This window comes from Muntiacus reevesi, chromosome 3, assembly GCF_963930625.1.
Source record: "Muntiacus reevesi chromosome 3, mMunRee1.1, whole genome shotgun sequence".
Classification (NCBI taxonomy): domain Eukaryota; kingdom Metazoa; phylum Chordata; class Mammalia; order Artiodactyla; family Cervidae; genus Muntiacus; species Muntiacus reevesi.
In genome coordinates, this window is record NC_089251.1 from 19552429 (window position 1) to 19568517 (window position 16089).

A 16089-nucleotide genomic window follows, 5' to 3' on the forward strand; every position below is an offset into this window, starting at 1 on the left:
CATGAACCATGAACTTCCAGATGTTCAAGCTGGATTTAGAAAAGGCAGAGGAACCAGAGATCAATTTGCCAACATCCGCTGGATCATTGAAAAGGCAAGAGAGTTCCAGGAAAATATTTACTTCTGCTTTATTGACTTCACCAAAGCCTTTGACTGTGTGGATCATACGGTCAGTTTGTTTGTGGAAAAGTATTAAAGAGATGGGAATACCAGACCACCTGACCTGCCTCCTGAGAAATCTGTATGTAGGTCAAGAAGCAACAGTTAGAACTGGACATGGAATAACAGACTAGTTCCAAATAGGAAAAGGAGTACATCAAGGCTGTATATTGTCACCCTGCTTTTTTAACTTATGTGCAGAGTACATTATGTGAAATGCCGGGCTGGATGAAGCACAAGCTAGAATCAAGATTTCCAGGAGAAATATCAATAACCTCAGATATGCAGATGATATCACCCTTATGGCAGAAAGTGAAAAGGAACTAAAGAGCCTCTTGATGAAAGTGAAAGAGAAGAGTGAAAAAGCTAGCTTAAAACTCAACATTCAAAAAACTAAGACCATGGCATCCGGTCCCATCACTTCATGGCAAATAGATGAGGAGACAATGGAAACAGTGACAGACTTAATTTTCTCGGGCTCCAAAATCACTGCAGATGGTGAATGCAGCCATGAAATTAAAAGACACTTGCTCCTTGGAAGAAAAGCTATGACAAATCTAGACAGCATAGTAAAAAGCAGAGATATTACTTTGTCAACAAAGGTCCGTCTAGTCAAAGTTATGGTTTTTCCAGTGGGCATGTTATGGATTTGAGAGTTGGACTATAAAGAAAGCTGAGCACCGAAGAATTGATGCTTTTGAACTGTGGTGTTGGAGAAGACTCTTCAGAGTCCCTTGGACTGCAAGGAGATCCAACCAGTCAATCCTCCAAGAAATCAGTCCTGAATATTCATTGGAAGGGCTGATGCTGAAGCTGAAACTCCAATCCTTTTAGCCACCTGATGTGAAGAACCGACTCACTGGAAAAGACCCTGATGCTGGGAAAGATTGAAGGCAGGAGGAGAAGGGGATGACAGAGGATGAGATGACTGGACTGCATCACCAACTCGATGGACATGAGTTTGAGCAAGCTCCGGGAGTTTGGTATTGGACAGGGAAGCTTGGTGTGCTGCAGTTCATGGGGTTGCAAAGAGACAGACACGACTGTGCGACTGAACTGAATTGATCAATTTTACCTCAAAAAAGGCACGCACACACACACACATAAAACCTCTTTATAATTTCCTATATTGTACCAGGCACAATACTATGAAAAATTTATCAATAACATTAATGATTAATGATGGCTAATTAATTACAAGTCATCTTGCCATTCTTTAAATCTTCTTACAGGCCAAATTTATCAGTCTTTAAAAAAATTAAAATTATAGAAAGCACTAAAGAATCTATTTTGGGGGTATTACTGCCTTTCTAAAGGATTTAACCTTTTGAGTTCCTTTTGTATTTTAGGTACAATGGCACACACTTTACATTTATTGTGTCATTAATCCTAACAAAAGCCATAAAAAGATGGGTAGTAGTACATTTATTCAGTAAAGAAACTGAAATCCAAAAATGATGAACAACTGGGCCAAGACAGCACAGCTAATAAGTGGCAGTGCCCCCAAAGACCTATTAGATTCCATGGACAGTGTTTTTTCCACTAATTTTTCTAGTGATTAGGTTCTCCATGATTTCATAAATATTTCATGTATCTTAAGAAAAACTGTATACTCCCTAGTAAGGAAATATAGGCCAGTGAACTCGCCAAGTTCAACGGCTTTTGGCTGCTACTACATTGGTATAACTTGATCACATGCTGATTAGTTATCACATGCCAATCAAAAGTTCTTGCTGCTAGTTACATATCCTTAATAAACCAAAAAAATACATAATACATATTTTAAACAACAGATCCATAGGAGCAATAATGAAAAGAATACTTGGCAGAAAAAAAGGTTGGGAACTTCTCTCTTGGGTAGGTGTAGTACTCCAAATGCTAGGTGGAATATGGTTATATCAAAACATTGCTAGAGTGATGAGATTTTCCTGTTTTTCAACATATTTGACATCAACATACCTCTTGACTCTCCTATTTAAAACAAAACAAAACAACAACAACAAAAATTAAAATGCTTGCTATGCTTTGTAAAATTCCTAAAACACAAATCATATCAAAATTACTCAATTTTTTTAGTTTTTATAAGTTTTGAAGAGAAAAATATTTAGCATCCTCATTTATGTGTCTACATCATTTAGTTTTGTATGGAGGTCACAAAATACTATAACATTTTGATAAAATTATCCTTTATATCAATTCATTGCTAAATACTCAAAATTTTAACCTATCCACTATTTCTGTATTCTTATAGCTTACTATCTATACTCATATATAGTGATAAGATACAAAATTTTCTAACTGGTAGGAAATACAGCTGTTTATAACATATTCTATCACTTTTGTAATGAAACTAAGCCTAAAGTCATGTAACTCATCTTTTTACTAGCCACTGGATCTCATACCGTAATACTCGTCAAATAAATGAATCACTTCAGTGTTATACTGATCTGGACTGCAACAAGGAATGCCATCTAAAAGTAACATCAAAGTGAACTTTTAAAATACATGGATATTACTAAAATATTTGAACATGTGATTAAAATAGAGTAGTAAAAATTTACACATACTTCATTCTTCCTTGATTGTATTGAGTCATTTTCTTTACAAGATGGAGAGTCACTTAGTAACCTAGAAGGAAAGGCAGGAAATTCTTTTGCATGCCATTTTAACTCATTTTCTGATATAAAGTTATCCTCAGAATTAAATTATCTTTCTTTTCACTTTCAACATGTTTTAAGTGAAGTACTATTCCCCCCCTTGACATTTATACCGTTTTCAATAATTTAAAATGCTATTTCTTGCTTCTCACTCTTAAGCTGATGTTCTAGTCTTTAACACTGTTGAGACTGGAGTCACTAAACAGAACCATATTTTTTCCCCCTCTTTGCCTCATTTTGAGTTCCTATTTTATTCTTCTTTTCTAGAAATATTCTGAAAGGAGACATCTCTCCTCTTTTTCAAAGACATCTCTTGATCTCCTGGTCTTAATACATAAATCATCACTTCTATTTAACTGTCAGTTTCTCTCTTAACCAGGTCATTCCTTGCTGTGTATGAACATGCCTGGATTTCTCCTGCACAGATGTCTTCACTTTTGTCAGCATTACAGCAGTTTTCAGAACCTTATCTTTAACAGGATGAATAACTCATCTTGGTTTGCGCTGATTTTCCTAATTTTAGCATGAAAGTCCCATAACACATCCTAGGAAACCCCTTAGTCCTGGGCAAACCATAACAGTTGATCGCCCCAACCATTACAAACATGAAGTATCAAAAATTTCTCAAATGTCTTTAACACTTCATTTAACTACTTAACAGTTTTCAGGAGCTCTTCACTTCCTGTCAAAGTCAAAAGTCCCTTAGCATAATACACAACAATCATCTGTTCCATTATGCTTCCCTCACACTTTAACTCCAGTCTTTTTCTAATCTTATACCCAATACTCGCTCCAGTTGAGCAATATTTATCGAATGATCTTACGCCAGGTTCTGCATTAGATGAAAGTATTACAGGCAAGAAAATCACAGTCCCATTAAATTTCCCAAATGGTTATAATACAGTGATATATACCATGTTTGAAACCTACTGGACTATACTGCTCTGCTCCCAGTGTATGCTTAAATTCCAAAGTTTTGCTTCCACTATTCACCTCCCCACCACACTCACCTAACCTCCCTACATCTCAGCTACTCAAAACCCTTTCTTACCTTTAGACTTGGTTAAAATGCTATCTCTTCCTTGAGGTCTTACCTGACTTCCCCCTACAATAGCCCCAAAGAGATGTGACTTTGATTTTTCTTCTGAAATCACAAGAATTATGATTCTCAGATCTTCTTGGTACCTTTCTTAAGGCTCATATCCCATTCTACCCTTCATTATGACTATATAATTCTATGTCCCTTAATAGTTGACAGACTCCCTCAAAAGCAGGTGTTCTGTCTTCAAACACACAACACTGCCTTACATTCATTTGTAAATGAGCATTATATATAATATTCTTCAAAAAAATCTCAGTTTGAAACAAATTAACACATTATCTTCTATAATTCAGAGTCCTGAAGTAGGACAACTCTTTACAGCTAGACATTGAAAACAATAAAAATATAACAAACAAATCACATACAAATTTTCTCTGTAGTAGGTAAATCCTATAAAAGGTAGCTGATTTCCCACAAAAGCCTTAGGAATTGGGAAGGTTTCTACATCTCCTTTATCATCTTCAATGTCATCAAAATTGCTGCTGTCTATGTCACTGCTGAGTTCAGGTACCACAGGAGCTGCAGCTATTAAAAGAAAAAAAACACATTGTCTAATAGTAATACATATGATTTAAAAAGACAGAAACCATCCCTGTTCTGTTTTATATTAGTTATTATAGATTATTAATGTTATATTAACACACTATATAAATATTAACACATTATATATTGATATTTGATTAGCAAATAATACTATACTGTCATGATTTACTATAGAAAATTTCAATGACAGATTTACCATTTTATCATTTCAAAGAACTGAAATTCTTTGTTTTATCATTATATTAAATTGATTTTAAACATAGATGAATTAATCTATGCAAAGTAGTACAATATTATTCTAGGTATTAAACTTCCAAGCAGCAATAACTTGCACATACATTCTTTATTTTTCAGAAGTTTTCTACTACATCTTTAAGCAGAAATATTTCTTGCTCTTAAAATGAATTAATGTAAATATACATGAAGTTTAAATGAACTACTATGTTTACCCTAGTATTCACCAGAGTACTCTCCATAAGTAACTAATTATTGATTTATTAATTCAAACATATGAATTAAAGAATTTTATTTCCCCAATTCTGAAAATTATTGAGATCCATATAACAGCTTGACAAATTAAGAAACCTATAATGCTTATCATAAAAGCACTGGGAAATAAAGACATACTAGTTTGCTAAGATACTGAAATAAGATTTAGTTACACAGCTTCAAAATGATTGAAATAAAATCTCTCAATTAAAAATTACTGTTAAGAGTACCAGACATGCTTTTTAAATCAGAAAAGGATTCAATTTATGAGATTTAAAATGTTATGAAATAGAAATATTTAAATTTATTGACTTACTCTCTCTTATGTTATCCCAATTCCACTGATCATTCTTAAAGAAAGGATGTTGTTTGATTTCTTCTACCCCATTTCTTCCAAGGCGTACCTCCCTAAATAATGCAGTTAAACATTCTATTATAAAGAGTAAGATTATAAAAATACAAAAATACTCTTATCTCAACGAGGATCAGAGTAAGGATCAGAAATGAGTTTTAAAAAATGGAAAAGCTTCAGCTTAAATACTGCTCAAAAATAAGCAATCTAATTTTACAGCATGTGATCTCTCTAAATAATGAATGTCATGGAAAAGAAATTATGTTTCTATTTGCACTTTGCCTCAAATGAAAGTATAGGAGGCTTTCAACTAAAAAAGTCACTGGTATGTGCCAAAATCATATGACCAATTTTAGGGCATAAAATGAATGGAGATCTAACTTTTGGCACAGAAGAATTTTTTAAAAACCTCTATAATAAAAATGTTATTTAAAAAAATCCTCCCCCCTTCTTAAAAAGAACTCACATACTGTGCTTAAAGTTATCCATATCCACTCTGGATAGATCTACATCTATATTAAATGTAAGTTAAACATAAATATGTATTGCATTTATATTAAAATTGTCAATATGAATACAAGAAAAATGTTGCTAATAATTTCATTCTTTGACTTTTTGAGTCTTCAGTGAAGACTATGTGGAAATAATAAGCAATTATGTCCCTGGAGCTATGTTTAACATAAACAAGAAAATGTGTAAAGTTTATAGAAGGAAGTACTCCTAGCCACACTAGTGGCATTAGATTCTTCTCAAACTATCTTTTCTCCACCTACAATCATTCTTTAGATTGCAACTACCACCGACCATAAATCACTAAGGCTAGTCTTTCATGAATGGTACTCCTTTCATTAACACATGCTATATATCCTGTTTTATATTTTACCTTTCAACATAAATTATAATCATTTCTATCAACTCCACTTAGTCCTCAAAGCAAATATTATATAAAATTTATTTTGAGTGTATCACCATGAAGTGTTCATTAATTATGTAATTAACAAAGTTTTATTTTACAAATGATTGATAAATAAACAAAAAAGATTAAAGTGATGAGGAAAAATGCAATTTTCTGCTTTGTACGGAAAAATAAACAATTCATAGTACTTAGTTTGACAAGAAAGAGGGAAACAATTCTTAATAATGGAATATACCCCATGTGACATTTCTGGGGGTCAAATTTGCAACTCAAGTAGGTCAATTTTAAAATGTATAGCCCAGAAATCCATCTTTAAGATTTTATCCTACAAAAAGTATGCAAAGAGAAATGTATGAGAATGATCATCACAGTACTGCTTGTACTGTAGTACAAGCAACTGGCAAACTAACAATAAGGTGTGCTCAGGAAGACAGCATCGCTGAGCAAGAAAAGTCCTCAGTTATCATCTAAATCTGATCCCATCATATTTAGAATGAGTAAAATTATTTCCCCAGAAAGTAAGATAATTTCCCTAAAATCATTAAGTCTGGTCTAAGGTGGAAGCACCCACTTGTATGCATTGGCCCTTTGACAGGATGACTCCTATCACAAACGTAAAGTGGGAAACCAGAAAATAGAGAGGACAAGGGAGACACTTCAAGGAGCTTTCCAGGCTTCTCTTTTTTCAAGGCAGGTTTTCACAATAATGTTCATCTATTTTAAGAAATATAGAATTTTCAGGATGGACTTGCTCATATTCAAATGCAAATTAAAAGGGGCTGGGAAGGAGGCACTGCAAAGTCAAACACAGTTTTTAAGATTATTAACTTTTGAATATTTATCTGCACAAAATGTTCTTCTCTCAAAAGCTGTACACTCAAAAGCAATATGGCTCAATCATTTTAAAGGATAAAATGTGAAAAACACAGAAGTTTTCTTTTCTCTCAGATGCATTACTTTATCAAGTTTTCTTTTTAGATATGAGGGTTAAGATCAGAGTTGGATCACCATCAGGCTGCACATACAAATGACAATGGTAACCCAATCCCAGGCTAAGCAGTAGGAAAAGGCTAAACCAGAATTAAATGCAAGTTGGATAAAAAGACTGATTTTATATGTGTATATATAAGAGTTCAGTAAGCTTTCACTTCTACAAGTCTAAAAGCTAAAAGGATTCTCTACAAAGAAATCTCTATAAAGAAATTTAATGTATATTACCTATCTGTTAAGAAGGCACAGATGAGATTCTTCGCATGTTTAGAAATTTCTGCATCTTCAGGGAAACACAGTGAGTTTTTATGATCCATAATTTTGCTGTATGTTCCTACAAGTGAATCTGCATAAAATGGAGTATCCCCTAAAGTACCAAGAAAGAAAACACAGAGTGTAACAGAGAATGCAAATTAAACATTTTTTACTAAATATGTTTAGATTTATTGCATGCATGTAAGAAGGAAATGTCTATGGGACAGGAATCTCAGTCAAAACAAACATGTACACACCAAGAATATATTTAAATTTTAACCATACCAATAAGCCCATAACTTTTAAAATCAAAATAAAATAAATACTAGCTATACAATGTGTTGGGAAATATATAATGAGAAAAAAATAAATTTACCGGATAATTTAAAAGATTACTAAGTGTGATCAGATCAGTTACAGCCTTCTAATGCTTCAGCTAAATCAAACCTTTTGTTATACAATACAGTAGTCACCAACCACAAGTGGCACTTCAAATTAATTAAAATGAAATAAAATAAAAAATTCATTTCCCTAGTCACATTAGCTATATTTCAAAAGCCCAACATGGCAGGTCCCCACCATACTGACCAGTGCAGACATAAGCCACTTTCATCACAATAGCCTGGACAATGCAGCTCTAAGAGTCAGATCAGCCTCATTATTTTACATACAAGGAAGCTAAGGCCCAGATAGATGACGTGATTTGCCTACAAGGACACACAGCTAGAATTGAAAATGGCAGAATCATTCTCCAAATACAGTGTTCCTGCCAACTGATGACTGTGATAAAGAGGCACTGAAACGAGTATAAAGACTTTCAAAAAAGTTCACAGCATCATTTTGGCCAGTACTCAAATTCTAAGAGCTAAAGGCCCTGCCAGTGTGCTTCCAATCACCTTGGTACAAACCAGACTTCCCCAAATCAGCCAAAAAGAAGTGCTCAGATAGTTTTTGTTTTCCAAGGGTAGCACAGGAGAGTTTTGAATTCAAGATTTTTCTAGTGTGATTTTTCACTGCAGTAGACTCTTTGAAGTGAAGTCTAGTGCCGACCAACCTGATGAGTGAGCACCAGAGTATGCTCAGAATACTGCATATTAGTGCCATTCAAACTCATTAAATTCAGCTCTCAGAGCTGAAAATGGTAGCAGGTGTATAAATGGTCTCTTCAAAAAACCCAGGTGACTTCCTCCAAAGTATATCATTTTTTAAAACTTTGGGAGAGTCTAGGCAAATGATGGAATATATTCCACTTTCAAAATACTACAAAACACACCTAATAAATCATCAGACAGGGCCCAGACATGGGGAGAACAGACAGCTACCTAAGAGAATACAGTATGTACAAAGAGACCCACTGCAATGACAAAGGCCCAGAACAAAGCAAGTCACAGCAGGACATGATACTTAGCACAGCAAGGTCAACACTACATGTACACACATGGTCATCAAGAGAAGGCATTTTAACTACAAAAAGTCTTAGGAGAAAGGGTTACCTAATTTTGTACTGAGGTTTTTTTTTGTTGTTGTTGTTTTAAGCAATAACCATATTCAATCATTATACAGATTTTACATATTTTCACCACCAATTTTCTTTCAGAGTCACAGAAAAGAAATTCCCCAAGTTGTAACACTAATTCACTATAAGTTCTTATAATGTTATCTGCCTTAACACATTTGCCTCATAAATTAGATTTTGCTATATCTTCCCTGGGCTGCCCTCATAGGTCAGTTAGTTGATAAAGAATCTGCCTGCAATGCAGGAGACACCAGTTCAATTTATGGGTTGGCAAGACCTGCTGGAGAAGGGACAGGCTACCCACTCCAGTCTTCTTAGGTTTCCCTTGTGGTTCAGCTGGTAAAGAATCCACCTGCAATGTGGGAGACCTGGGTTTGATCCCTGAGTTGGGAAGATCCCCTGGAGAAGGGGAAGGGTACTCACTCCAGTATTCTGGCTTGGAGAATTCCATGGACTGTATAGACCACGGAGTTGCAGAGTTGGACACGACTGAGCAACTTTCACTTTCACCCCTCACCCTAAAGCCACTGGTTTACTTGGCCAGAAGACATTTTTGTGACTCTAGTACTTAGGAAGAGGAAATCTTAAAAATGAAACCTATGGTGTAAAGAAAAGTTTTGAAATACCTGAGCATTTTAAATTTTGATGTGGCCAAAGTAAAAGAAATTATTTAACTTGTCTCTGAGTTTTCTGAGATTGAAACACTATTATAAAATATATTTATCTTGATAGTCAAATGGTCAATAACCATATTTGACTGGAATTACAAACCAAATATATATACAAGTAGCAAATACAAGAAACACAGTTTACAAAAATTACATAATTACATAAACTATATTTCATTACATATACTATATTTCAAAAGCCCTCAGTTCCCTATTTACAACAGAATACTACTGATTAAGAAAATCTTAGAATGAAGGCCCACTGCAGCTGTAAATTTGCTTCTTGTTCTAGTATTTTCTTAATCAAAAAGGTCTATGGAAGGACTATTTCCTAGCAGTAGACTTTCAATTCCTTCATATTCTACTCAATTACTGTACCAGCATGAGGCTTCGTTTTAATTTTCCAATCAACTCTGTCATACACTACCAATTCAAAGGTTTAAAGAAATTCTACTTTCTCCTTAGAACACAAGCAATTAACTTTTTTATAGTCTCACATTTTTGACTTAGAAATAAAGTGTTATCAGAGAGGTTTTAAAAAAAGATCCCAGTTTACTTACCCACCAGCATCTCAAAAAGGAAAACACCCACAGACCACCAATCACATTCTCGCCCATAGTAACCATCACCCCCTTGTGATTTCAGGACCTCAGGTGATATATAATCAGGTGTTCCAACTGCTGTATCACAATGCACCATGCCTGTCTAGGTAAAGTGCAGAGAGAGGAAAAAAGATGTATATAAAATGTGAGTAAAAATACACACATATAAGCAAAACTAATCCATTTATTATTATTTATACAGTGACTACCCACTGCTACCAACAGACCTTCACCGCTGACATGGTTTTAGGAGGACAGAGGATAGACGCATTATGAAATGCATAAAAATGTCTGGATTATGGGAGGTCAGTGATAAAATATTAGAGGCTTCATCAATGAAAGAAGGAAAAGGTGGCTAACTTCATGGGAGTTCCATGCAAATCAACATCGTCTCTTTCTTACACTAAAAGGAGGTAACAAGAGAAGTACAAAATGTGGTCTTAATGCACCTGACCTGGGGAAAAGAAAAGAATCATGAAAGGAAGCTTTAATATTTCCAAAGAAACTGAAGTGATTAAAACTGCAAAGGCCTCACCTCTGGAGGCTGGATAAAGAAATGGGTATTAGTTTACCCATTTTTCTTGGTATTATTATACCAAGAAAAAAAATGCGAGAAATAGACCAACTATTTAAATCAAAAGATCTTAATTGTTTGAAAGCTATACCTCAAAGCTGCACGTTTAGAAATGTGGAGCTGTGGCATCAAGGTATTTGGCAAAATGATAAAAACACTCCTTTCTGTGTTTAGTTTCTATGGGTAATAAGATAATCCCGATCTGATGTCTTTCTGACAAGAACCACTGTAGATAATACCTATGTGTGTTTATTAGTGTGTGTGTGTGTGTGTGTGTGTGTCTGTCTGTCTGTCTGTCTGTCTGTCTGTGGGTGTAAACTGCAAGATTAAATCACAACAGTATATAGCAGTGTGGTGCTAACTAATACCCATTTATTTCTAGCTATGTATAAACATGGAAAAACTTCACAGATTAAGTTGCATGCCTTTCATTTTCTTATCTACCTAATTTAAAAAGTGTGTCACCTAATAAGTTTATTCCTAATAAGTAAGCTATATAAACTAGCAAACTACTAAATACTATGACCACCTTGGAAAAAGGAAGTTCAGTGTATTTTATAAACACGACTTACATAAATGCTTTTATTTAAATGCAATAAAACATCATATATGGGAAATTAGTTTCAAAAGCAATCTTTTCATTCCTCAAAAATCAGCAAAAATAACTCAATGACTTTATTTTCCCAAGCATACAGCAAACAGAGGTCATTTGAGTTTGAATATAAATAAAATAAAAAATTTGGAAATAATTGAGCAAATTATGATGGCAATACTCTGCATGGGTTACTATTCAGGATAAAAAATGAAGATGACAATGCCTGACTACAAAAACCAGGACATAAAATTAATTTTTATCATTAACTACCTTATATTTGACCTTTTTTTTTTTTTTTACTTCTACTGAAGGAAAAATTCATAAAAGACTTACTAGGGTAAATAAAATCTCTTCTTTCACATTTATCCATGTAAGTTAGACTTCCAAAAAATGAATCTCGTGACACTTAAATAGCTAAAACCTGGCCAGACACAAAAGTGCCACTAAAAGAAAATTTGTTTAGCATTCAAAGATTCAGAGGAAGAAAAGGATAAGAAAAGAACTGGCAAACAAGTTAGGCTTCAAAGGAATGAGAGTTGGTATGGCAGCTTAGAAAAAAAGAGCAAAAACAAAGGGACAAGAAAGAATGACTTTATATAAAGTTCAAGAAATGCAGTAAAGGCCAAATCAGCTAAATGTAAAACTTCACATGATGAAGCTGGAAAAGGAAAGACGGAGGTCAGTTTGAATAACTGCTTATTTGTAGAAAAGAAACACTCTGTTGGGACTAAATAATTCTTGCACAATAGACTATGCTACTGGTACCCTGTTTTTGGAAATGTAATATTTCAACCACCATCTTTGGCAAGCATGTTGAGGGTTAAAAAAGTTTTTTTAAATAAATATTTAGGAAAGATGGTGGCACTAGTGGTAAAGAACCCACCTGCCCACACAAAGGCGAGTTAGATCCCTGGATCGGGAAGATCTTGGAGTAGGAAATGACTACCCACTCCAGCATTCTTGCCTGGGAAATCCCATGGACAGAGGAGCCTGGTGGGCTACAGTTCATGGCGTTGCAAAGAGTTGGACATGAGTGAAGTGACTAAGCACACATGCACTTAAAAACTATCTCATGGGGAAATTCTCAAATTACACAAATATAAACTTTATATTTACGACAAATCTCTGATTCTCTTCTAAAGAAATACAGGAAGGATAAACCACAAACTAACAGACTGGTTTACCTACAGGGGGTGAGTAGGAAAAGGGTAGAAAGAAGCAAGTACAGTACAGGAATGGGGTGGTGGGATAAGGAGGAGGTGATCCTTCTCTGAGGATGTAATTGGTACAGTTCTGACTCTTAAACCAGAGGAATGCTTCACATATCCAAAAAATAAATAATTAAAATCAACCAGATGTGGGACAATTCTAAATGGAACACCAACAGTAAGAAACGGACCTGTTTCATAAATTAATAACATAACCATACCAAAGAAGGTAGAGAGGAAAAGAACAGACCTAGGTTACCTTGGAAAACAGTTGTAGTATATATAATGAGAGCCAGGTTTCTCACTATCCAAAAAAGTAAATACAAAAAAGAAAGGAGGAAGACTAGAATGAATCCTGTGCCATAAAACTAGAATCAGAAGTATCATATGAGCTCATAATTTTTAATATACTTCATATACAGACTAGTAAGTACAGAATTAAATATGAACATGTATGTGCATGTGAGTTAGTATAGTATATACAATATACACATGACCACTAACAGGGTCTAGAAGTAATGACACTCCAAAAGCAACGAATATATCTAACACCCAAATACTGATTTTTAAATACTATTCTTGAATAAAAGTAATTAGATCTTCTTTGAGAAGTGTTTGTTTTCAGGGCTGGAACACAGAAAATACAAAATAGTGTTCAACAACTTACAGTACAAAGAAAGAAAAAGAAAAGAAAATGCTCCCTAGAGGCTACATGTTAAAAAGCCAGAGGAGAAAACTTAAAAGACTTCACAAGATAAGCAAACTTTGAACTGAGTTTCAAACTGTGAGTAGGAACTTGCCAAACATGTATTAGATTGGTATAACTGTAATTGCAGTTTTGGATCATAAGTTTTAAAGCATTATAAGTACACTCAAACACATCTTTATTAATCAAAACAGGACCCATTATAATCAACACATTTGTGCCAGAAAGAATTAAATTTGTTTATATCTGTAGTGTAAAAATGCATGCCTTGTGAATCAATGATCTCTTGGAAAGCATCTTCTGCCTCCTGCTGGTTGTGTAAGCATTTTCCCTACAAAAAGTTGTCGAGATGCTTGAAGAAGTGGTAGTCAGTTGGTGAGAGGTCAGGTGAATAAGGTAGATGAGGCAAAACTTAGTAGTCCAATTTGTCCAACTTTTGAAGCACTGATTGTGTGATATGCAACTGGGCGTTACTGTGGAGAAGAATTGGGCCCCTTCTGTTGACCAATGCTGACTGCAGGTATTGCAGTTTTCAGTGTATCTCATTGATTTGCTGAGCATACTTCTCAGATGTAATGATTTCATCAGGATTCAGAAAGCTCTAGTGGATCAGACAGGTAGAAGACCACCAAACAGTGAGCACAACCTTTTTTTGGTGCAAGTTTGGCTTTGGGAAGTTCGCTGGAGCTTCTTCTCAGTCCAACGACGATGTGGTCGTTGCCGATTGTCGTATAAAATCCATTTTTCATTGCACATTATAATCCGATTGAGAAATGGTTCATTGCAGTTGTGTAGAATAAGAGATGACACTTCAAAATGACAATTTTTTCTGATTTGTGGTCAGCTTACAAGGCACACACCTAGCAAGCTTTTCACCTTTCCAATTTGCTTCAAGTGCCAGACGATGGTAGAATATTTGACATTGAGTTCTTCGGCAACTTTTTGTGTAGTTGTTAAAGTGGATCAGCTTCGATGATGGCTCTCAATTGGTCACTGTCAACTTCCAATGGCTGGCCACTGTGTTCCTCATCTTCAAGGCACTTGCCTCCTTTGCAAAATTTCTTGAACCACCACTGCACTGTATATCTGTTAGCAGCTCCTGGCCCAAATGTGTTGTTGATGTTGCAAGTTGTCTCCACTGCGTTACAACCCATTTTAAACTCAAATAAGAAAATCACTTGAATTTGCCTTTTGTCTAACTTCATTTCCATAGTTTAAAATAAATATAAAATACACAGCTAGTAATAAGTCATTAGCAAAAATACATAAAGCGAGAAATGAGCATTAAAATGATGTATAACACAACCACATTTATTTATGTATTCCAATATCAACTGGCAAAGTTCAACAAAGCAAAACAGCAATTGCTTTTGCACCAACCTTATATAAAAGCCAGGAATCATGAAATACCATGGGTATAAAAGAAACTATTTAATTTAAGACCTCTGAAACACAAGTACAAGAGAACAAATGATAGAGAATGAAGGTGAAACACTAGGCAGGGATTATATCACCTTAAGAGGAGGCTTCAGGTAACTAGGTAAGGCATTCCAATTTTCTTTAATAAATGATAGAAATCTACTAAAGGGTTTCAAGTTTGAGAGAAACATAAACAGGTAGGCATTTTCAAAAGCTTCTTCAAAAGTACTTTATCTTACATGGATCAGATAATGTGTGTTTGCTGAATACATGTAGTGTTTCATAACTGACAAATGTCATAAATTGAAAGATTTACTGAAAACAAAAAATGGTCAGAGGATTTAGCATAGTCATTGAAGCAGAAGTAGATGTTTTTCTGGAATTCCCTTGCTTTCTCTATGATCCAATGAATGTTGGCAATTTGATCTCTGGTTCTTCTGCCTTTTCTAAACCCAGCCTATACATCTAGAGGGCTTCCCTGGTGGCTCTGATGGTAAAGAATCCGCCTGCAATGCAGGAGACTGGTTCAATCCCTGGGTTTGGGAAGATCCGCTGGAGAAGAGAGTGGCAACCCACTTCAGTATTCTTGCCTGGAGAATTCCCTGGACAGAGGAGCCTGGTGGGCTACAGTCCATGGGGTCCCAAAGAGTCAGACACGACTGAGCAACTTTCACTTTCACATCTGGAAGCTCTTGGTTCACACACTGCTAAAGCCTAGCTTGCAGGATTTTGAGCATAACCTTGCTAGCATTTGAAATGAGTGCAATTTGCTAGCAGTTTGAACATTCTTTGGCATTGTCCTTCTTTGGGATTGGAATGAAAACTGACCTTTTCCAGTCCTGCAGCTACTGCTGAGTCTTACAAATTTGCTGACATACTGAGTGCAGCACTTTAACAGCAATATCTTTTAGGATTTTAAATAACTCAGCTGAAATTCCATCATCTCCACTAGCTTTGTTTGTAGTAGCGCTTCCTAAGGCCTGTTTGACTTCACACTCCAGGATGCCTGGCTCTAGGTGAGTGACCACACCATGGTGGTTATCCTAGTCATTAAGATCTTTTTGGTATAGTTCTTCTGTGTATTCTTGTTACCTCTTACTATACTAATAGCCTATAAGAGCTTATGGTAAACACATTACAATGGCTATGTATTAGGGAAAGAGAATAAAATAACAACAACTGAAAGGGGGAAAACATAATTGGAAAAAAAAAACCAAATGAGGTCTTTGTGTGGATAACTATTACAATAAGTTGTGAGCCGAGGAACATAATTAACTACATGTAAAAATAGTAAACAAAATTACATACACCATATTTTATTTTGCCCTGTAGAGACAA

At 35.0% G+C, this 16089-nt stretch overlaps 1 protein-coding gene across 2 annotated transcripts in view; it reads right to left on the bottom strand.

Moving 5' to 3' along the window:
* The window catches only part of ROCK2 (Rho associated coiled-coil containing protein kinase 2), a 128299-nt gene that overhangs the window by 39061 nt on the left and 73149 nt on the right, over positions 1–16089 (bottom strand). Inside the window, exons 6-11 of one of the 2 annotated variants that reach the window (XM_065928593.1) lie at positions 10208–10352; positions 7437–7575; positions 5267–5358; positions 4284–4443; positions 2727–2787; positions 2119–2130 (exon numbers count right to left, since the gene is read on the bottom strand). In XM_065928593.1, the coding sequence (XP_065784665.1) occupies positions 2119–2130; positions 2727–2787; positions 4284–4443; positions 5267–5358; positions 7437–7575; positions 10208–10352 (609 nt within the window). The remainder of the gene's footprint in view (positions 1–2118; positions 2131–2726; positions 2788–4283; positions 4444–5266; positions 5359–7436; positions 7576–10207; positions 10353–16089) is intronic. The other variant, XM_065928594.1, reaches the window with a different exon arrangement.